Source organism: Vollenhovia emeryi, unplaced genomic scaffold (assembly GCF_000949405.1).
Source record: "Vollenhovia emeryi isolate VEMERY1.0 unplaced genomic scaffold, V.emery_V1.0 DF939338.1, whole genome shotgun sequence".
NCBI classification, from domain to species: Eukaryota; Metazoa; Arthropoda; class Insecta; order Hymenoptera; family Formicidae; genus Vollenhovia; species Vollenhovia emeryi.
In genome coordinates, this window is record NW_011967028.1 from 138,429 (window position 1) to 161,567 (window position 23,139).

The 23,139-nt window shown below is 45.9% G+C and overlaps 1 protein-coding gene across 1 annotated transcript; it reads right to left on the reverse strand.

Moving 5' to 3' along the window:
• Positions 1-19,295: 19,295 nt before the first annotated feature.
• Positions 19,296-22,917, reverse strand: LOC105558504 (eukaryotic translation initiation factor 2D). The gene is made up of 9 exons (XM_012006213.1): positions 22,599-22,917; positions 21,678-22,065; positions 21,296-21,601; positions 20,897-21,226; positions 20,586-20,728; positions 20,330-20,410; positions 19,947-20,151; positions 19,703-19,871; positions 19,296-19,619 (listed from the first exon to the last, which is right to left on the reverse strand). Exons 1-9 carry the CDS (start codon positions 22,652-22,654, stop codon positions 19,555-19,557), a joined length of 1,743 nt encoding a protein of 580 aa, XP_011861603.1. The 5' UTR covers positions 22,655-22,917; the 3' UTR covers positions 19,296-19,554.
• Positions 22,918-23,139: the final 222 nt, after the last annotated feature.

The following is a 23,139-nucleotide window of genomic DNA, read 5'->3' on the forward strand; positions in this document are numbered from 1 at the left end:
TCGTCATCGTCTCATTATTATTATTAATTAATTATCATTATTATTATTATTACTTATGATCGTGTATATTTTCTGTGTCTCTCGTCTAGTAGCTACGTGTAACCTCTTAACACACACCTCATTACTTACTCTCGTATTATTAATACTAGAGAAGGATATAAGCAAGTACTTTACTCACTCTTCTCACTCGCTCACTTAACATCGCTCTACTGTCGCCACTTTCTGCCAGCCGCTCTGTAACTATTACGTTGCTACTACCGCTACTGCTGTGTTACCACTACTACTACTTACTACTACTTACGACTATTTATTTATTTATTTAATTATTAAATAACATAACAATTTATTATGTTTTATTTAAGGATTAAACTGATTTGTGTTTGGTTCAAACGTCGTTCGTTTTATTTCTATTAAAAATGTTTCAGTTGCCATTCACCCGGCATCCCGACCCACCCCGCCGTCATCACCGCCCCTCGTCCCTTCCCCCCCCCCCCCGACCATCCCGATCCCCTGTCGACATTCCACGATCTCTTCCCCGACATTCCGCGAGTTATAGACTGATGTAATAGCGATGTAAGAAAGAAAAGAAACAAAATGGCGGGCCGCTCGACCTTGATGCACGAGACGCCGCTCATGTGTGGATCCTGGTTCGTAGCGACTTTACTACTTTATAATTACTATTATAATATACACTGAAAACAAATTTTCGCTACCGTAGCTAAATCATGGTTTGCTGAGAATATTTCGCTGCGTTAACCATAAGTTTCCGAGTTACAGCGAACGGTGGTTTGCTGTCGCACCCGATGCGCAGCAGCAAAGTAAATTAGCTATCGCAGCTAAATATCGGCTGTCCATATTTTACAACTGAAATTTAGTTACCACTTGCAGCTTTTAGCTACGGCGGCCACACTTCTTTTCCGTGTACGGTCGCGGACACCGCCAACATGGGTGCGACCGAGTCGCGAATTTAGCTCGTTTCAACTGTTGAAATCTCTCTGGAGGCGATAGAGCGTCAGGCGCGACGCGTGTTTTCCGGCGCAGAACTGTTTCTCTCTCTCTGTTGGCGGCGTTCACGACGGCTAGAGATTACTATGCGCAATTACGAGGTCTTAAGCTAGCCCTTAATATTCCATTTATCACTCGCGGAGCCCGTACTGTGTACGTTCCGCGAAGAAAGTCGCGATCGAGGCGACTGTAGACGGATGGCTCGATACACACGAGGTGGAGAAGGAGTCGAGTCGAGCTCGGTGATCTCGACGCTGTGAAAGTAAATTATAATTTCGTTACACCGAGAGTGTAACGCGCGAGGTCGATCCTTGGCGAGCGAGCGTCGATTCGACGTCCAGACGCGACCGTCGAATCACCCCTGCCGTCCGGTGGGATCGCGAGACCGTCGCGTCGGTGACAATCGACGGATCCTCGTCCGAGTGATTCGGGCTGTCGAACTTCCGGGGAGTCCTCCGCGATGACGGGCGATTCCGACGGTGACTTGACACTCGGCCGTTTCGAGTATCGGCGATCGAGCACTCGTTGATCCTCGAAGCCCCGAGGGGCGGCTTTCCGGACTCGAGCCCGATCGAAGGGAGCCGCGTCGCTCGAGAGAGACGCGCGGATAGGCGTAGATGTAAAATAATAACGAGGACGGACGGAAAAGAGAGAGAGAAAGGGCGCGAGGACCGAGGCGAAGTTCAAAGTTGACGAAGGAGCGAGGGGCGGCGATTAAAGAGTGGTGCGAGCCCTACCCCACCCCTCAGGGGGTGCCGACTCGCTCGCAACGATTTGCCGAATTAATGTCGTGGGGGTGGAGAGAGAGAGAGAGAGAAAGAAAGGCGAGTTTGAGAGAGCGCGAAAGAGAGAGAGAAAGAGAGAATGAGAGAGAAAACGAGAGAAAGAGAGGGAGAGAAAGGGAGAATGAGCACGCTAATCTACTTAAATATAATATTACATACGATTATTATATATACGTTAGATATACATTATGTGTATTGTATTTATGTCTCAATAATCGTTGTTAGTTATATCGCTATGATGGTGATGAGGATGAATATGATAATTACCGATGACTTCGGAGAGTGGGGAAGGAGCATAACGCGGAACTAGACGCGCATACACACGGTACATATACTAGCACGCGGCGCGAGCCTGGCCTGTGCGACCCGCGAAGTTGCCGTCCACGTGTCGCGACCCTCGGGTGAGCGCGGCTCATCTCTCGCTTCTTCGATCAACAGTTAATTTCGACACGGGGTTACCGGTCTACGCGTGTCGCGTGTCAGGTGCGTCTCGTGGCAAACGCGTCTCCAAGCTCCCGTTGAATTCGACTCGCGACAGGTCGACGCGTCCTACCGCGAGGGGTAGCGACTGCCAAAGAATTAAAGATGGTTTCTAACGTTTCGCGCACGCAGCCTCCGTGCGCCTTTATACACAAATGCGGCTCGTCCGAATCCCCCCCCGATGTGCCCGACGCAACTCGCCGGCCGCACAGGCGCGCCCGCGACAGAACGCGGGGTCTTTCCCGACGGCAGGATTTCAAGGCGTCCTGCTGCAACATCTCGAAAGAGATACGAGAGCCTCGAAGTAGATCGGTACATTCGCGGTTTCTAACTGATTTCTGCGATGGACGAACGATATTACATTTATTAAACGATTTACATTTAACCATTAGTCGCATTATCGATATTATTGTACTACTAACTAGCGCTCGTACCCTCTTATACTCGTAAAAAATGAAAGAGAGAGAGAAAGAGAGCGAAAGAGAGAGAGAGAGAGAGAGAGAGAGAGAGAGATGCGAGAGAAAACGAGAGGGAGAAAAAGGGAGAGAGAGAGAGAGAACGAGAGCGAAAGAGAGAGAGAGAGAAGAAAGGAAGGGCAGAGATTGCGGAGGACTGGGAAGCGCGTGCTGAAAAAAAAAAGAAATCGGACGCGACTCAATCTGTCGGGCGACGATCGGCGCGCGATGATGGGAATCGAGTATTGTTGCGGGAAGGGCGGAGATAACGTCTCGCGGGGTCAAACGACGTTATTGTTATAGGTCGTACTCGCGGCACCGCACTCGAGTGCTCGAGATCGCGGTCTCGCGGGCACCTCCTATCGCTCGTTCGTCGGCGAAGTGGCCGGGACGCGCTCGTCGTCGACGGGGACTTCCCCGAGGATCCCGCGAGGCGCGCGACCCCGTCGGCGCCGGATCCTCGCGGGTACTTCGACGACGGGTTCCTCCCGGGTTAGCGCGGAATTGTTCGCGGAGAGCCTAACCACGGTATTCTCGGCAGGGCGACGCGAGGGACGAGAGGGGGCTCGGCCGGATGGAAAGCAAGAGCCGGAAGAGCCGGGACGGTGGCGAACGGTGGGTGTTCGAGCGCCAGAAGCGCGGCGAGTTTGTCCGCCAAGGCGAGCTCGGACGTTCCCGTTGGTTCCACGCGAGACTCGTATTCGTTGGCACGTCGCAAGTGACGCGGGCTTTTTTTAATACGATACAAATCTTCTCCTTACTCGCGTTTCAGGCCGCCTTGGAAATATTAGCAATGTGGACGTCGGTAAAAAGAAATCCGCTTAATTCTATCTTCGTCTGTACTACTTACTTTAGCGTAATATTTCTATTTTAATGGCTTGCCGCATCGATCACTCATATTATCATCCCCTACCGGTTTTCATAATTTTTCCAATATCCATTGCTGATATTTCTCGACGATGATAAATTTGGAGATCGATCGACGTAAAGCGCGCGCGCACGCGCGCGCGATGTTTATTCGCCTCGCATCTGTGCAATATAAAGCTCCATTCGGTCGGCCGAGGCGCGGCTCCGGGAAAATCCAAAAATGGTGCTGTAGTAAAAAAAAAACGTTATCTTTCCCCGTGGACCGGCGCCTCGCCGAAGACGAGCCGATTGTACGAACAATTGAACCAAAGAGGAAGCTAATTATATAATTAAGTGCAATCATAACGGACATTGACGAAATTAATTGTTCGGAGCTGGGAATGAAATTTCGAATGACAACGAAACCGACTTCGTGTTTCCTTCTCTTTTTTTTTTCTTCGCAATACTGATAATCGGTCGAAAGGATTCCAGCAATGGGATCGTTTTGCGAACGGTCTCGCTGAAAATTCGCGGCGTAGCTTTTCGTAACTTTCGACCCCCTCCCCCCACTCCCCCACCCCCCGCCCCCCACGATTTCGCGGAGGTCTCGGGGGGGGAGAGGATTTTCAGCGGGACCGTTCCCGACACGTCGAAGCAGCGTCGCTGTAAGCACAAAGTACGCACAATCGCCGCCAGTATGTGGCGGCGATTCGTTTGTTAGTTGTAAATCACGAGATTGTCCATAAATCATTGTCATTAATCGCATCGTGTCATCTATCACATATTCGTGGCATTCGTGCTAGGGTCGTTTCGGTTTCGCTTTTGAAGGCTCACTCGTCGATTCGCTGACACATTGATCATCTCATATCGCGTCGTTATGTAATACCATCGCAATGCCACGATGTCTGTTTCATCAAATCGCTCGCTATCACGCATAAATTCATGCGATCGTTCGTAATCATTATTCCATTTCATACATAAAATGCGGCATAATAAATTTATTACAAGACTCATAGATTCATTGATTCATTCACCCATCGTCATTACTCATCATCGATCGCCGTCTTCCTTCGTGTCACGAGGAGAAACAGGTGTAGCGTATAGGGAGAATCCTTGATCTCTCCGCGATTGCGCCATCATAATCACGCCGTCATCAATGACAGAATAAACATCGCCCGCTCCAAGCTTCTTTTCCGTTCCGAACACCCTCTCGTCGCTCGAATCATTCTCGTCGTCCGGAGAACGGGAGTTACGCCCACGAACTTTAATTGTCATCGTTGCGGATTCCGCGAGCGCCCTTGCATGCATTTTCCTAACCGTCCGCTTTGGTCTCCAATTACTTGAAAGTCTCGAATCATTTCGCGACTGTGTGCCGAGTAAGTCACGATAACGTCTTTTGAAACTAATTTATCCTTGACTCTCTCTCTTTGTGGATCGGTTGATTCTCTTGTGCGAGTCAAGTGTAAAACTTTGTTGAAAGGCATTATTCATTTCTAAGCGGTTGGGCTCTTACGACACTTCTTGCAAAAGTGGATGCAAGCGGCATTCGCGGCGTCGGCGACACGTTTACGAAAGGGGTAGGTAAATGAAATTGCGTAATGCGAAACGGGTGGGATATCATTTTTGCGCGGACTCGGGCGCGCACGCACGCACGCACGCACGCACGCACGCACGCATTTCCGGCGTGCATGAATGCGAATCGTGCGCGGAACGGAAACAGTGGGGAAAACAGCAAAAGCAACTCTAGCTCACCGTAGGCCTAACTAAGAAAAAAAATGAAAAGTATTTATGTACTGTCTAAACTAACTAATTTAAAAAATGCAGACAAGAAAGCGGGAGTGAGAAAGAGAGACAGAGAGAGAAAGGGGGGGGCTATTGTGCAAATAGGAGAAAGAGAGAATCAGAGCGAATGCGAAAGAGTGAAAGAGTGAGAGAATGAAATAGAAAATATTTAAAATACTCGAGAAATTACTCCGGGGCGAGCCACAACGATCCAGAAAAAAAAAACTGGTAACTACTCTGTAATAAAGGCGAAAGATGAAGTAAGAAATAGGGGTAGAGATTAGGTGAACGGGGGAGGAGAAAACTATGTGAGTCCAGGGAATGAAAGAGAGAGCATGGGGATAAACGGAAAGAGAGAGGGGAAGAGAGACAGTGAGATAATCTATAATCTTCTGTACATGTTTTGATTATTCTAATTATTAATTATCATAACTTATAATAACTAATTAATTAATTAAATTAATTGATATCTATGAAACTATATTTAAACGAAACAAAAAAACGTGGTAGCTAGTCTGTCAATGGGTGTATAAATATTTAATTACGATAACTCTATAGTGATACTAAAAAAAAAACAGAACAAGCTAACTGCGCGAGGATGAACGAGAGAGCGAAAAAAGGAGAATCTGGAGAACGATTGACGCAGTCTTGGGAGAAGAGAGCAAGTGAACGAGAGAGAGAGAGAGAGAGTAAAAGCGAAAGAGCGAAAGGAGGCATGAGAGGAGCGAGAATGTGCACACACAACACACACAAACACACTCATTCACACACACACAAACGTTCGAGTACACAGTATAAGAATTTAAATGTAATTACTAAACTAACGGGAGAAAAATATACAAAAAAAACGACGGAAAGTCAAGCGCGCGAATACAAACACGAACAATTTCGAAAATAAACGAAGATAACGGTTTTCTAACGGGTGTCCCGAAGATTTTCGTTGTGCGTTTAATGGAACAGATTTCGCAATTAATCACGGGGGGGGGGAGGGAAGTAGGGAGGGAGGGAGGGAAGGGAAGGAGAAGAGAAGGGTAGAGTTCTTCCGGTCTATAATCTTCTACTTGAAAGCAAATCGGGTCCTTCTCGTGGCCAGGGTGCGAAAAACATATTTTTCCAGTTCTCGCGCGTTCCTGCGGGCTAAGTTGATCGTCGCCAATTAACTGTCGCTGGAACGGCCGCGATTCGCCGCGTGCGTTCCGCATCGAACGGGGCGGACCGTCGCGCTTCGTTGCGGTCGCAGTCGCGCGTCTCGCAAATCTGGCGCCGTCGTCTCGCTGGCCAAGTGAAATTGACGATCGATCGATCGATCTCGTTGAGAGAGAGAAAGAGAGAGAAGCCCGCGTGTACGCGCGTCGACGTAACAGCTAAACGATCGGCTGATAACGTGGCGAAGCGTGCCACAGTTTCGTCTGAATCGCGCGATCGTCTCGTTTAATATCCACATTAGGCGCGATGCAACCGCATCGGTCGTTCTCTTCTTTCCGAATCACGATGGCGCCGAGAGACTCGCTCGCTCATCGATAAGACTGTTACCGAATCTCGCAACGACCGACGTTTGTAATCTCGCGTTTTTAATTAAGCTACTCGAATTAAGCGTCCTCGTGCGACTAGAGGAAGTTACTTGTACTTGGATGCGCGCATACGCGTGGCGACGCGCTAGCGAGGGATCTCGTTCTACGTCGACTACGAAGTACGGAGATTGGCTTCTCGACGAAGCTGCCCGTCGAGGGTGCGGCTGGTAAGGGAAGTCTCGCGTTCTACGTTCCTCCGTGACACCGGCCTCCGACGTGCTCGGAAGCCACGGCGAAACATCCGGGGAGTCGCTTCGTGGAGACTTCTTTTTCCAGTTACCCTCGGAATTTTTTTTTGTTGGACAAAACGAAGCTTACCGCGTCCCGGAATGATTGAAAAAAAAAAACCGTGAACGCTCGCTCCGTCTCCTAAGCCAGGCTAGTCGGGATTGGTCCAGGCTGGTTTGGCTCGGGACCGGCTTGCTTCAGTCATTCCAATCGTATGCAGTCGCGGGAGATGAGGCCTACTCGAAGCAGGGCGTTTACTAGCGTCAACGCGAGAATTAGAAGCCAATTGAAGATGATCTTCCTCCCCGAGCGTTTTTATGAGCATCTCGAGGAAGCCCGGCAGCGATCCTTTGCTCCCTATCAGTGTACGATGGCGCGAATTAAATGCGACGGCTATTCGAATTCAATTCGGTACGGCAGGCGAATGTGAGGCGGGCAGTTAGGTTTACTGTTAAGTGTACGCTACGGAAGGTGTACGGAACTTGATTTCTGATGCGGAGAGAAAGTATCCTCGACGATAATTCTCGCTTGCGTTCCCGGCGCGCTGTCGCGGGTCAAATCCGTTTGCGCAATTCTCCCAGGATTTGTATTGCGATTCGGCAACTCTTTTTCTGACGTACGCATCGCGCACTTCTCGAATCTACTTACGACAAAAGCCACAGCGATCGGAGTTCACAAATGGAGACAAAGTAGTCCCGAAAGTACGTTATATAATTTGTATAATCGTGTAGAAGAAGGGAACGTTGCTATTTACAAGGGCTTTGCCGTTTACAATTACTTTGGCGTTTTCTCCGAATCGATCTTTTTCACTGTCGCGAGAGCGAAGTGTAGAGGGAGAAAATAACTACGAGTGTTAAGATTCGTCAGGAAGAGGCGAGGGGGTTGGGCTACTTAATTTTTCGACGGAGTATTTGCGAGGTGCTCGTTGTACAAGTGAGATCAGAGGCCAATATTGATCGTTCTATCGAAACATTCCATCCGAATCTTGAGGGTTTTCGCGCGATACAAAAGACTTCCTTCTCTCGTCCACGATCTCACATTCCGCTCTTTTAGTCCACCGTGTGTATCCCCGAGAATCGGAATTCGACTGGTCCCTTTCGCAGGGTCGTATCTCGATTTTACGCAACTTCCGGCTTTTCTGCTTAAACGCTCCTGAATGAGATACGACCACGCGAAAGAGGATCGGTCGGGTTGTCGCAGTTGTCGTAATTTCATTCGCTTCTTTTCACTGTCGTAGACTAACAATAAGTAACTGTTTCGAGACAAGTTTAAAAAGCCAGCAGAAAATTCCTTCGATCACGGTCTACTCGGATTATTAAATGGATCAAGCCGCGTCTAGATAATTCTCGAGATATTTGATGTAAATCTCTCTCCTGGAAACTGGAACACTGCGTGTACACCTTCGTTATACGCGGGTCACTTTGGACAAAGACGGACGAGAATATTCATTACATTCCCACACATTCCAATGCGCGTTAACCCTCTACGTACAAAAGCCGCGAGAAATATTATATATATATACATATATACATGTATATACGCGCTTTTGATTACCGACTTCAAGTTATATTGTCGTACTACCGCCAAAGATGTAATCCCTTTGTAGCAAGGGGCGCACATGTTCGAACGTGGACTCGAATGGAACCCGATGGAATATTATTATTGTTAAAGCAAAAGAAATTCTAATACAATTGATTGGATGAAAGTCATGTAAATCTGACAGCGATGACCAGCGAGCTTCAGATCGAATTGGCAGATACACTCGTTACGGATCGCAGGTCCAGGTACGAACCCTGGCTGAGGTGACATTTTTCGCAATATTCTTTACGTTATTTTTCCAATAACCGACGTGCAGGTTTAATTGAGTTGGAAATAGTATAAGAAAAGTTGACGCAGAAATATTGTTATTAGGCTACCAAGACCCGGGGCGACGGAAAAGTAGCGTCTTCTCCAATTAATTGTATTAGATTTATATCGGTCCTATTTTGACTTCGCAATATTCTTTACGTTATTTTTCATATAACTTTTTATGCTTATTAGCATCAAAAATTCAATCGATTATTTTATTTAAAGGACGTGGATTTTGTTGTTTCCAGCACAAGAGCTTTTCAACGACCGACCAATAACCGACGTGCAGGTTTAATTGAGTTGGAAATAGTATAAGAAAAGTTGACGCAGAAATATTGTTATTAGGCTACCAAGACCCGGGGCGACGGAAAAGTAGCGTCTTCTCCAATTAATTGTATTAGATTTATATCGGTCCTATTTTGACTTAGCAAAGAGATTTTCCGGAAGGGCAGCACAAACCGCGAAGGTTTATCTTTGTCAAATGCAACAAAATTTTGTTCGTCAGCTTTAATATTGATAGATAAATGTCTAGTCGGTTGATCAGAATCGAAACGAGTATTAAACTGTAGAATGAGTTTATTCCGTTCGATTATTAATTTATATTGAACACCCAGGACGTACTATAGAGGAAAGTCCTCTATTATGAGATAGCAGGTTTTCAGCGTCCAAATTCAATCGCAAATCTTTTGTCGCAACGATTACACTAATGATTAAAGTGAATAATCACTGGCAGCAGGAAAACTTCCTCTATTAGCACAACGTTTCGGCCGTGGGTTTACACTAATAATGAATTTTCCGCTAAACAAATGTCACCCCAAGGGCAACAAATTCATTGTGGCACCAACAGACGACGGTTGTTCATAGCAGAAACCCCGCTATCTCGTATTAGGAGCAGGGTTCCCTCATAACAGAGGACTTTCCTCTATGATATTTATAATACACCATGTATTTGTTACTTTTATCCGCGGCGACTATTAATCCTGGAGTGCTAAGCAGATGCCAGTACAGACTGTTTGGCATATTGCAAAGTGTCGGCAGCGTTCTAGGGCTAAAACGGACGTCGAGTTTTCGAATTATATCTTGCAAAGAACGTCCAGACAAGCGAGCCGATAGTTTACCAGATCGTTTAAGAGATCGCCGATACGATCGATATTTTCCGATCTATGCGTTGTCGAGTCGGTTTTCTGTCGCGCGACGGCCTCCTACTACTATATTATGACTACCAGCAATTTTACCATTACGATATTATAACGTTGTATGTATAAGTGTTCATGTAAAGATTATTGTCAGGCAGGCTAACGCAGTGCAATACTTCTATTTGGATAATTCCAGTCGTGAGATTGGCAGTTGATTAACCGAACGAGTCGTGTCACAAGAAGAGGCAAAAGCGAATGAAAAGGGAAGAGGGAGCGTGCGAATAAATCGTGAAAAGCACCATAAATTAGCGTTAAGCGAATTAGTCGGGAAAAAGAATGCGAGAGGCGAGAGAGAGAGAGAGAGAGAGAGAGAGAGAGAGAGAGAGAGAGAGAGAACGAAAGAGATTTATTTCTTCGTTGAATTTTTTTAGAGGGAAAAAAATTGATACGATCGAAGCGCACAGTAAAATATCGTTCCCTTTCGATCGCACGATGCTGCGGGCGAAAACGAAATAGCGTAAGACTGTTTCTCGCCTCGTTCGCCGAAGAATCCGAGATGAAAATCTGTCCGTATTTTACCGATATTTTAACGATAATCGTAACTGTAAATAGACGAATGATCTGTTTATGCCACTTTGGACGAAATATATACGATTCCTTGAATAACTTACATTTCTGTGCTATTCGATTACTTTCGTTCTCGTTACGGGTATCAAGCTATTGACGAGAGATCGAGGATATAAGGGCTTCAATCACGCACATCGCCTGATACGCGATATAATTTCCACGCGGAGATTTCTTTCGTGATTTTGTTGCGACCGATGAGTGGACGGAGGACATTAAACACGCACACTTTGAAATGCGAAAATAGGTCTCGTTCAAAATTTCTTTCGACTTAACAATGACACTGTTTCTTCCTGTCAATTATCAATCAATCAACGAAAGAGAGTAAAATGTCAAATTGTGATGTAGAGAAGTGCATGGGAGAATCAACTTCGACTTGTGATTCGTCGTCTCTCCGTTTTGGTTTTTTTTCACAGTTCAAGCAGTTTCTCTTAAAAAGTGAATTCACTATGGGACAATGATATTCATTCAGATTAAACCTGAATTCTTTTTTACGGAGAATAATTTTTTAACATTTTAAAATGCTGAAAGTGCCACAATAGACTTGCGTTGTTTTGCAAATTGCGATTCTGCTCTCTTAATTGTCGTCGTTCAACTGAAGGTGAGGAAACGTGGAAAGTTAATCACGCACACGAACGAATTATGAATGGCCATGAGGGAAATTACACAACGCGATTAATGTTAAGACCTTTTTCCAACGCGTTTCATTTATCAGATCATCTGATCAATTTGCGTGTACGATTATCTGTGACATTAATCCTCTATTGATGATGAAGAGAACAATGTGCGATATTATTCCTATTCCGATATTAGGAAAATACACAAGGCTACTCTTTCTTATAAGGTAATTTTGTTCATTTTTCAAATGAATTTATCGGAACGTCTGGAAGGTTTTCAGGCGTGACTGTAACGACCATCGCTGTGAGCAAGCCCGCATAATCAGTTGAGGATTAACGCGAGACGAGAACGGACGGATTAATTAAACACGCACACGTGCAAAGCCGATGGATTCTCGACGCAGTCGCTCATCGATCCCGTGTGTCCGTCTAATTAGTCGCCCTACGCGATTAATTATCAGCTCCAGAAAATGCGCTAGAAAAAGTTATCTCAGTCCGTTCATCGGTACGATCGTAGTATAACAATATACGATGAACAATGTGATAAGCGGGGTATGGATATATGCGGGGCATCCTAGAGAAGAGAACGACACGAGAGTTTCTTAAAGAAATTTTCCTACCGATTTTTCTCAGTCATTCACTTCAAATAACGATAATTTACGTAACTTTCTGTTTTTCAATGGAGAGGGCAAGTCTCCTATTAGGCTTCTAATATGAGACAGCAGGTTTTCAACGCGCAAATTCAATCACAATCTCTTTCTTTCGCGACGATTGCACGATCTGACGATGAATTTTCCACTAAACAGATCCCGCACCAAGGGCAATAAATTCATGGTGGAACCAAACGGACGATGCCTATTAATTTAGTGGAAACCCCGCTGTCTCATATCAGGAGCCTGTCTCGTAATAGGGGACGTTCCTCTATTTATAATAATTATATGTCTTTACTATTTCCACTAGTTTAATGAAACATTTCAAGCGGTATTAAATAGTTGACCGACATAAAACACCAGTTAGTTCTTTTCTTTTACACACATATACGTATTCTTTTTATCGACGACAGCGTGTTCGATCAGCTCGATCGACTTGCTGACTAGGCGATTCTGGGCGTGAGGGCAAGGCGGTTTTCTTATTTTTGCGCGTCTCCGAGGGAGAAGGATCGCCGCTGGATCTGGTATGCTATCATTGGAATAAGTGATATAAATTGACGCAATGCGCGCAGCGAGACGAGCGAGGCGCTTAACGTTGTAGATGCCGTAAGCGAAAGTATGCGGATCTAAATAAAGTGATGTATTTTATGACGGGTTTATACGGTATTAATAGCGATATTTACTGTAACCGAGTAATAAAAGCGGTATTAAGGAGGAGGAACCATGCGCGATAGCTATACATTATAATAAGGATATTGATAACGCTAAGATATTACGCGACGTGCATTCGTTAGCGCGAAAGGAGGGCAACGTGGGCGAACGAACGTGATTGCCAGGATATCGGACTACTAACAATGTAGCAGGCTCGAACTTTTGTTCGAGCGCCGATAGTTTTCGATATGTTCGGAATTGCTTGAAACGTTACGGAGGGAGACCAAACGCGATCGTGAAAATCGTCACGGCCGCTTCAAATCTTTTCGCGCAGCCGTGAGAGCGTTTCACTTTGTTTCTTTCCTTGTCCGTTTCTTAGAAAGTCAACGTTTGCTATCGCATTATGAAAATTGTGGTCGCTTCTACTAGTAGAGGAAGGTCCTCTATCACGAGATAGGATGCTGACGTGAGATAGTATGGTTTTCAACGTCCAAATTCGATGACAAATCCTCTTTCGCCGCGATCGCGCGATCTAACAATCAATTTCTGCACGAAACAGATTTCACGCCAAGGGCAAATAAGTTCGTGGTGGAACCAACAGATGATGCCTATTAATTAAGCGGAAACTCGGCTATCTCCTGTTAGGAGACTATCTCGTGATAGGGGACTTTCCTCTATAATTTAAGATGGAGCGTGAAAGAAGAAATTTTGTCGCGAAAATTCAATACCGATTACATTCACTTCTCTCTGATGCAATCGTGAATACACATTTTGGGTTGATTCTGTAATCGAATAGCAGATCGTTCGCACGCGAATATGTAAATCGATCAGCATCATTCAATGCTTCGGAAGGAGAGGGAGAGGGGAAGAGATTGTATCTTCTTGGGGGGAGGGGGGGGAAGGATTTCGCGCGAATTCTTAATGCTTCCAATCTAATCGGACAATTCGCACCAAGGACTGCATAAAACTCCAAGTGATAATAATAGCGATAGTATCGCGAAGACCTAAGCGTTTCCAATTTCGCGATGCTTAACGGTGGTACGATTTAAAAAAAAAGCGTAGCAATTAATAGACGAACCGAGGGTGGGATAAAGGGGGGGGGGAGTAAGGGGGAGTTATAGGATAATTAGGTGGGTTGTTGCATTGATTCGAAATCAATTTTGAGGCGGCGACCATCGTGATAAGTACCGATATACTTGTCGAAACAGTCGACGTTAGGCGACCGATCAAGTTATTTAGTGCGTAATGAGACAAGCGAGGAGAATGATAAATTTTTGATAATCGGAATGCAAGGGGAACAGCCGCTGCGCGACGAGCGGTGCTGACTCTCAAAAATAGATTTTACTCCTTAGGCCTCGGCGGCAAGTGTACGAACGAGGGGATCGACTCGATCGAACAGGGACGGAAAACGATTGGCTCATCGAGCATGTCTGACCATACACCAAAGTTTGCTACTACCGCGAACAGCTTTAGCGGACAGCTAAAGTCACGGGGCTCAATAAGAAAGAAAAGGAAGAAAGAGAGAAAAAAAAACCGTTAGGATGTTGACGTAAAGTATGCTCTGCGTGTCGCGCGGAGAGATCAAGTCCGCGCGGAGGCTTGAGCGTTTTTTTCGTTATTAATTCTATATAGCTCGTAGCACTCGGCGACGCGGCACCTTCGAGCGCGTCGGCGACATCAATGCTCTCGCGTCGCGGAGCCCATGATTGTCGCGCGGACGTCGCTCGCGGCACCGCCGCGACTTACGGTTCAACCCTCGATAGCTCGACGATTGATTGTGATATTTAATTGAAATGGAACTCGCAATTAACTGGAGAATCGATCTAACGAGAGCCGTTGCCCGGCAACGGCGGATTAACCGCGGGTTAAACACGGGGATTTCCGTGAGCGCCGATGGAGACCGCAACTAGTATATATTATATATATACACATACGTGCTTTATTTGTATATATATATTGTATATATAATTAAGACGCCGTCGTGAGAGAGAACGCACGGCGGTGCGGACGTATCGAATCGGAACAAAATGTATATGATAGGAGGAAGACTGGAGGAGGATAACGCGGAAGAGTTCCGCCTTTCCCAAGAATCTTTTCGGTCGACTTTTTTCCCCGTTCGTTGGAAGTCGGATGTGAAAGAAAAAAAACACACACAAAACCAAAACCTGCACCCTGGAAGCAAGCCCCCGGGCAGCGAGCCCGATGCCCGCCGACGGCGCGCCTCGAGTCGTATTGGGATCCGCCATCGACGGGCGTCGCCGTCGCGAAAACCGCATATCGTGTAACATTAAACGACAAGGACGAGAGAAAAGGGGTCCCTTAAGACGTTTTTTTTTTAACCTCTTAAGGAGTAGGGGTTCACGGGGCCCGGGCCGAAAGAGGGGGCCCCCAGAGAAATATTTTCCCTCGTTACACCTTCGGGGATCTTAGTTCACCTGTGCAATCGCGGAAACAGCTTTTCCGTTACGTATAGCAATGCGTAGAGAGAGAGAGAGAGAGAGAGAGAGAGAGAGAGAGAGAGAGAGAGGGAGAGAGAGAGAGAGGAATATTACCATATTATATTCTCGACAGAACTCTGTATACACATATTGGTGTTATTATCGTTCTTATTATTGCTATTATTATCGCCATGCTATTACGTATATTATTATTAGTGAACGAAGCGCGATATTACGCGTCTCGAGTATTATTATCAGATTATTACGTATATCTTAAATTATATCGTGCGAGACAACGCTCGCGCGCGAGCGACGGGACGCCTCGCGCGCTGCCGCCGCTGTCCGAGGTGGAACCGTGCGAGCGCGGGCGAGCGCGAGCGAATGCGGCGGGCGCTTTGCGGGCGTACCGCGACGAAGGGGGATGAAAACTCGGGCTCGACGGAGGCCCGTTCGTTCGCGCTCCCCCGCCCGACCACGATCCCGCCTGAACGTACGGGCGATCCGCGAGACGTTGCGTCGCGCCGTGTCCGCGCCTCGCCATTTATTTGTCACCGAGAGATATAATGATTTCATTATTTCCGTAGATGTATGATACATTGTAGGATTGCGCGGCAGGATTACCACGTGCACTTTCACCGTGACAGCTGGATCCGTTAACAAGGACGTTTCCCTCGAACGGAACGCGGCGCACCGTCGGCCGCCGCGTTGACCATTGCATTATTGATACTTTTTAAGGGGTTAATCGGGATACCGACGATAACTTAAACGCAGAAAGCTTCCTACTGCATACGAACTGTACACACATACGCGAGACAAGTGCGCGAAAGCGGGATGTTACGTGCCGTAGAAAGGGAGAGGGAGAGATTCCTCGTTTTTTTTTTTCCTAAATTGCGGATACACCTCGAATGAAAGAAAAGAACAATCTGAAATCATTCCTGCTTGTTCGACCAGCTTTGCGGAATCTCCCGCAGCTATCGGGCTCCGTTGCGATTTCATCCTCCGATTCCGTTCGCGGTGTAACATCCGCGAGGTAGGACGAATGGATCACGCTTGAAAGAAGAAGGCGTACACGTACGTACACACGTCCAAGATACACTTGTAACGCAGGGGGAAGCGGGAATTAGCCACGCACACGGGAACACGCACACGAAGAAACAGAAGCGACACGCATACAGACGTAAAAAAAAAACAACAAAAAACGGTAATTTGACACTACATTCTTTGAAACACGTGCGCGCCACCACTACATTGTTGATATAAATTGCGATCCATAATATGATTATTACTATTTACGATATAATTATTATCTTGCATTGTCTAGTCATACGTTATTATTGTATAACTAACGATATTAATTATTAATTAATCTGTACTACCTAGTCGCATTATGTGTTGCATAAAGAGAAGAAAAAAAGAAAATACGAAAATTCCGAAGGCAGAGGAGACCATGCGAGCGAGAGAACGAGAGAGAGAGAGAGAGAGGGAGGGGGGGGAGAGAGAGAGAGAGAGAGAGAGAGAGAGAGAGAGAGAGAGAGAGAGAGAGAGAGAGAGAGAGAGAGAGAGAGAGAGTGTGAGTGAGCGAGAGAGTGTAAGAAGAGAGCACGAGAGGGAGAGAGATTCGGATAATGATTCACGCGGTGGCAACGACGGAAGTGAGGCGCTGAAAATTTTACTTCCTCTTTTGCGAAGACAAAGTAAGCACGGTTGGTAGAATAGTGGGGTTTTCTCACAGAAAACACCCAAGTACAATGTTACACGGCGGTGCAAGCCGCAGGTTCTAAGGGCGGGGGCGGCTCATCGTGTCGTCTGCCTTAGAGCTCGCGGCAGATTAAACGTGGGGCCTGAGCGGATTCGTGGTACTCTCAGGCCAGGTTTCACCAAACGTCGCTCTTTATCTTTAATCCCAGTTTAATTCGTGTTTGTCCCTCTCTAAAGTAACAGTTGGAAAGAGACAAGGGACGAGTTAAGCTTAGTTAAACAACGTTTGGCAAAACCGGGCCTAAATTTTGTATTCTTAAGACAGTTATTGTGCGTCATTTCAAGGCGAAGGCTTAAAACATAAGACATTGTCTTCAGAGCACGAGACAGTCATTCTGCTAAGGCCCGTACCTGGGGGACCCTTCTCAGACCCGAAGACACGGTGAGGCCGGTATTCATAATTCGTTTTCACATTTAAGATCGTCTTAAGAATAATCTTAAAATATTACTAAACGAATCACACAGCCATATTAGCGTCCGAAGATATTACTTGAAATCAGAACGGACTATGTATGCCGGCCTAAGCACCAACTGGACCTGTACTCTTTTTACTAAGAATGCGGGGCTCTCGAACTGGTTCTGAGGCGGGTGTAGCACGTAAGTCTTGAGGCTGCGGTATGTCCGGTGACTTGTGGGCCCTGAAAAAAGTACGATTAACGAAGTAACGATGCGAAAAACCCTTCCGAGACCTAAATGATTCAAATTTCTCTGTAACTGGACTTACATTTTCAGCGCCTCATGTATCCCCGTGCGACGATGCGGAATGAAACAAAAAAAGAGAGAGAGAGAGAGAAAAGAGGGAGAGTGAGACAGCGTGATGAAAGTGCATGAGAGAAAGGGCGAGTGCGAGGATCTTCCTCCGCGTAGAGATCACTCTGATAAATCGATGACGATCGAGTTGTAGCGATCGGATCTGTGATACGGGCGAGACGAACGGAAGAGAGCGGTCGGCCGGCCGGTTCAAGTCGCTCGGCGCTTTAAACGAGAGAAGACTGATGATTGTAATCCGGTATTTACAACGCGCGTGGCAAAACGTGCACGAATTTTAGACATTTAGGTAATCACTATCGAAGCATCGAAGCGACTGGTGGGCAACTTAACGGCAGACGGGTGTAACCGATCGAATAATCAGATTTCCTTTTGGGGAACGAAGCGGAGGATTAACGATTGACCGTGGTAATACGAATTGAAGAAGACCGTGATCGCTGAACCGACTTGAGAACGACGGGCAGAATGGGGCAATTGAATCGCGGGAAGAGAATCTCGAGAATCGCGAAAACTGACGGTGCTTCCTCCACATTCGTATCCCCCGATTGTTCCCCTCTGCCGCGACCTGTTGCGCGCGATGATACAACGATGATCCATGGATCGAGCGCGAAACGCGCGCGATAAAGAAAAACCGTAGGATAGATCGCTACGTCTCGATCGATCGTGTCTGCGAAATGATTAGGGAAGGCGCAGAAGCGACGATAGCACCAGCAATCTAGTCGGATGGTGATTATGATAGTGAGAAAGTAGCGGAAGATAGAGATAGAAAGAAAGCGAGCGAGCGAGAGAGAGAGAGAGAGAGAGAGAGAGAGAGAGAGAGAGAACAAAGAAAAAAAAGAGCGTAATTACTGTCATGAAACACGCGCGCGCGCGTCGCGAGGCTTTTCGCGACGCGCCCGTGCGTGCGGGTGTAGCGGCAACAAGAAAAGAAAGGAGAGAAAAAAGAGAGAAAAAAAACGGACAACAAAACGAGTATTAAATATATGCGGGGGCCGTGGAGAGGAGGGAACCTTCCTTTTATTCCGTGCAAAAGAGAGAAACAAAAAAAAAAGAGGAGAAAGAAAACACCCCCCGACGGGCGTCCTTCACCGCTTTCCGCGACGCCCGCCGGCATCCCGTCGTCTCGAAAAAGAGAGGGGAGAAAAAAAGAAGAGATAAATTTAAGGCAGAAGTAAAACGCGCGACATAAAGATATATAAAAAAATATATATATGTGAGAAATATGACTATATACATATACATATACATTATACACGTATACGCGGTTCGCTCTCGGTTTTCATCCGAACGCAGCATCCCTGTATCCCGAAAAGGGACATCCCTCTTTACGTGCGTCGCCCCTCCTCTCCTTCTGTGCAATCGAAAATCCCATCCTGCCTTCCTGCTTTCCTCCTTCCTCCCTCCCTCCCTCCCATCTGAGGAGAGCTCGCGGGCCCTCCCCATATTGCAATATTTGTACTTTTCCATGTTGAAACCTCGATATATAATAAATTATATTAAGAAACTTCGATCACTTGTCATCTCTCGCATGAATGTTACCTGATTGATTGCGCTTAAAGAAATTTTCTTTTTTCTTTAACTGTCACCATATGCTTCATACAATAATACGAAGTGATATACAGAGGGTTCAGATAAATATAATAATAAGAAGAATTCACCTGTTGTATATTGCCGAGTTGCTTTTATTCGATAGTTATTCGTATTTTTTCTACGTAAGAGGAAAATGTTAATTCTCCAACTTAGTTTAAAAAATGTTTCCACGTTAATTAAAATGGCAGCGTCCCTCGATTTGCACGATTGAAATTATTCCGTTAAAATTCCATTCATCAATATTAAATATTCATTTGCGCCAAGGTCTCGAGAAAAAAATTAAAACCACGGGGAATGGTTTCAGCGTTGATTATTGAAACATCTATTTTTTCTTCTTCGGGGCGAATTCCAAGCCTCTTATATAATTCTTTTTTATCTGATATTTCTCTGCAAATAACAGGTAACAAGGTTACAGGGAATTCGCGCAATTGTAAAATGTTAAAACGAATATTAAAGTTAAAGTGACTCACCTGTAAGTAATTTGTACACATATAAAATTTGATTCCCTTGTACAAGAACGCTAGGTGTCTTTTTTCCAGGATCGTCAGTGATTGTCGCGCTCGCGCCAATGCTCTGGCACTCTTTGCTGAACTCTTTTGGATTGATCCCGAACGTTTCCAGGTTGTTTACCAATGTTACCTACGAATTGCGTGACACCGTCAGAAAAAGGAACAATTCCTGTATCATTTGTTTCTTCTGAGCCGTAGTTTTTACCTTCTTCCCGCCCGATCGTACTGTCACTCTCATGTCGATTGGTTCCAGTTTTCCCGTGTGCAACAAGGTGTTTCCCGCGAGGGTAACCTCGTGCATGTGCGTCATACGTCCGATGAATTTGTTTATTCCATCCTCCATCGTCACCGTCTCCTGATGAGCCTTGGTTCGCATGATTCCCGCCAATTGGGGATTCAGCTTCAACGTCCTGCAAAATTAATCGCTGTCAGTGTCGGAAAGAGGTGCGAAATTTTAAGCAGGGCCGTAACTGTTAAATTATACCGAAATCTATAATTGATTAATTTTTACTGATTCCAGCATAAGTTAGCGGTTACAACTGTGCATAAACCAGTCTTAAGTCTATACGCGAGGCATTGTCGTCTTACTTTCCATTCTGCAGATCCTCCACTTTTACGTATTCGGTAAAACACTTTCTGATGTCGGCTCTTTTCATTACGTCACCCTTTCTGCAATCATCATATATTTCGATGTAAAGTGAACACAACGCATGTTTACACACCACAACGACGTAATATTCAGTGATTTTTACTATCATCGTATAGAAAACCATCTCTTCTACAAATTACGTTGCATTGTGATAAAATGGCGTCATTCAGCAGACACCATGTCTACCGTACTTACTCATAGCCGAATTTCGACAGAACTGGCAGAACGTCGGCGGTCACTCGATAACATTCCGATACGACAGCGCTGTTGGAAACCACCGGTTCAGCCGCAATTGGTTCTTCGGTAACGACTAATTTTTTCACAAGCGGATGATCAAACTTAAATAAATGACAAAGGATTCGATTTCTCGTAATCACTTGATGAAGGAGCTTATTTTCAAAAAGTTTCTTCACGTATTCTTTACATTCTAAGAATACAAATCGAGACGATTTGAAAAAGCTTGTTGATTATAAGAATAATAAACCGTAATATTAATATTAATATACCTTAATGGATAGCAACGTTTCAACGCCTTTTGTGATGGATGTATTGATTATCCCCTTAGCCTTCATTTCTGCTAGAAACACCGACAGCTTTTTGTGCCGAGATTTCTTTACATCGACGTTTTTGCCCGGCGGACAAGCGGCCAACAGGTGATTTTTGAAAAAGTTGGAGGACAACATTGGCAAGTCGCTAGACTTCACCGTCATTTTGCACGCCTTCAAGAAACAATATTCCAGTAGCCTGTCCATCTCTTGGACTGGATCAACTACTTCCGGTTCGGCTATACTTGAAATTTGTACACTTTCAGTTTCCACATCTTCCTCTGTATGTTCCTAGACAACACAAAAGCGATCTTAATTTCTCTTCGTACATTTCTAAAAGAAAATCTCCGGCATGTCTACCTTAGAGACGAATTCGTCTGCAACTACGTCGCCCGGATCCTCGCCCAAGTCTAACTCGTCCAGCTTGACCGGCAGAATTTCCGTTTCGTCTACAATTGCCTCCTGATCAATCGATTTGACGTCTTCCAACACATCTATAGGACTGTTGTCGACATTCGGTAAGCCCAAATCAGGCCTCGGGGGTGGTTTGCCCAATTGGCACAGCATGTCGCCGATGACGTGAAAAACCTCCACGCACTTTCCGTGTCCAGCTGCCATGTACATGTCCTCGCTGGAAAGCGCGGTCACGCCGACGGCGACTGCAGCCTGCGCGAGGAACGCTCTTTTTCTCTCGTCAACATTTTCATATACCGTTAAATGGTAGAATGATCGTGACCCAAACCTTGTTCTCCTCGGTGTTGATCGACATCGGGGTGCCCTTTGGTAGCTTGCCAAAGCTGTACAGGGTCACCGGCTCCTTCAGAATCAGTCCGGGCAACATGAGATCCGCGCCGCCTACCAACTTGGAAACGACCGGCGTGTGCGTGGTGAAGGCGTTCAACAAATACGGATGCTGCCACAACGTATAAATTGTGGGAAAGAGCAGAGTGTCGTACGAATCCAGCTGAAAGAACATGGGTATCTTGGCAACGCAGTACAATTTGCCTACGTGTCCGCTGTGCGTCGCTATCTTCATAATGCTGATGGATTCCTTCTTGGGCAGCAACGACTGAATCTCTTCGTCCGACAGACTCGGATACGCCGCCAATACCTCCTCGCATAATTTCTTCCTGAAAGAGAGCGCGATAAGCGACTATCTCTCCTCACCAGGAAAACCACGCGTACCCCAGATAGCATGCATGCCTAAAAGTTGTCTTAAAGATATCTTTGTTTTACATCTCTTGGACGTGCATTGTGCTATCTGGGACGTTGCAAATCAAACGTATTCAGATACATCGTAAAAGTAATGCGTGGTCTACAATGGGTGGAGTGAGGAAATGCATCAATTTTATTTCTTACTCCTTACTTGAGCCGTTACGCTTACTACGGCGAGTCAGAGTGCCATCGGTCAGTGTTAAAATATTTAAAAAATTACGCCTGTATTTTGGCTTCCTTACACCAAGCTAAAGGTTATGGTTCTCACTCTTACTCCTTACTCCAATCTTACTTCACGTATTGTAGACGTTTTATTTTTCACTCATCGGAAGTCGGAACATACGAAAGATATTGGCGAGGACGCTCGTTTGACAGACGAGTATGCGGGATATATAACCTGGGGCTACCGAATCAAGGATCGCCAAAACGTTGGAGAAATTCCACGAACCTCTCGGTCCCCTTCAGCTGGTAATTGGTCTTCACTTTGAACGGCTTGATAAACATGTTTGAACGGGCGTAACTCCCGATCGGCGAGTAGACAGGTTCAAACCCTAACCCCGATCCGCCGGCCGCATCCTTATTTATCCTCGTTGATAGATCTCGCGCACGGTGCGTCGCTTCGCGTAGGTGGAAGCGCTGCCAACATCACGGACGTCGCTTTCGATGAAAATATTGATCTCCGGAGCCTGAGCGACGATCCCCCCGATTTCATTCAACTGGGAGCGATTCATGTTTTCTGCAGCATATTTTTATCAGCAAAGCAAACGGCACACGATACTATTTTTCTTACTGGACTGTGCTTACGAGAGCCAATCAGGATTCAGCTTTGAGTCACCTGATCGAAAACTCTGCATCCTGATTGGTTCTCGTAAACAATCCAGTAGGAAAAAAGAGTATCGGGTGCTTTCCAATTGCAATATCCCTAGACACTTTCGTGCACACGGCGACACAAATGGCGTTCCAATTGTCAGGCTGAAATCACATGATGC

Excerpts from the sequence above, each read along its gene's own strand:
- LOC105558504 (XM_012006213.1), bottom strand. The coding sequence starts at position 22,654 with ATGTTTATCAAGCCGTTCAAAGTGAAGACCAATTACCAGCTGAAGGGG. Across the intron at positions 20,729-20,896 it reads AAACGTTGCTATCCATTAAG|TTTGATCATCCGCTTGTGAA; the intron begins GTATATTAATAT and ends CATTTATTTAAG. Across the intron at positions 19,620-19,702 it reads TGTGTACAAATTACTTACAG|AGAAATATCAGATAAAAAAG; the intron begins GTGAGTCACTTT and ends TGTTATTTGCAG.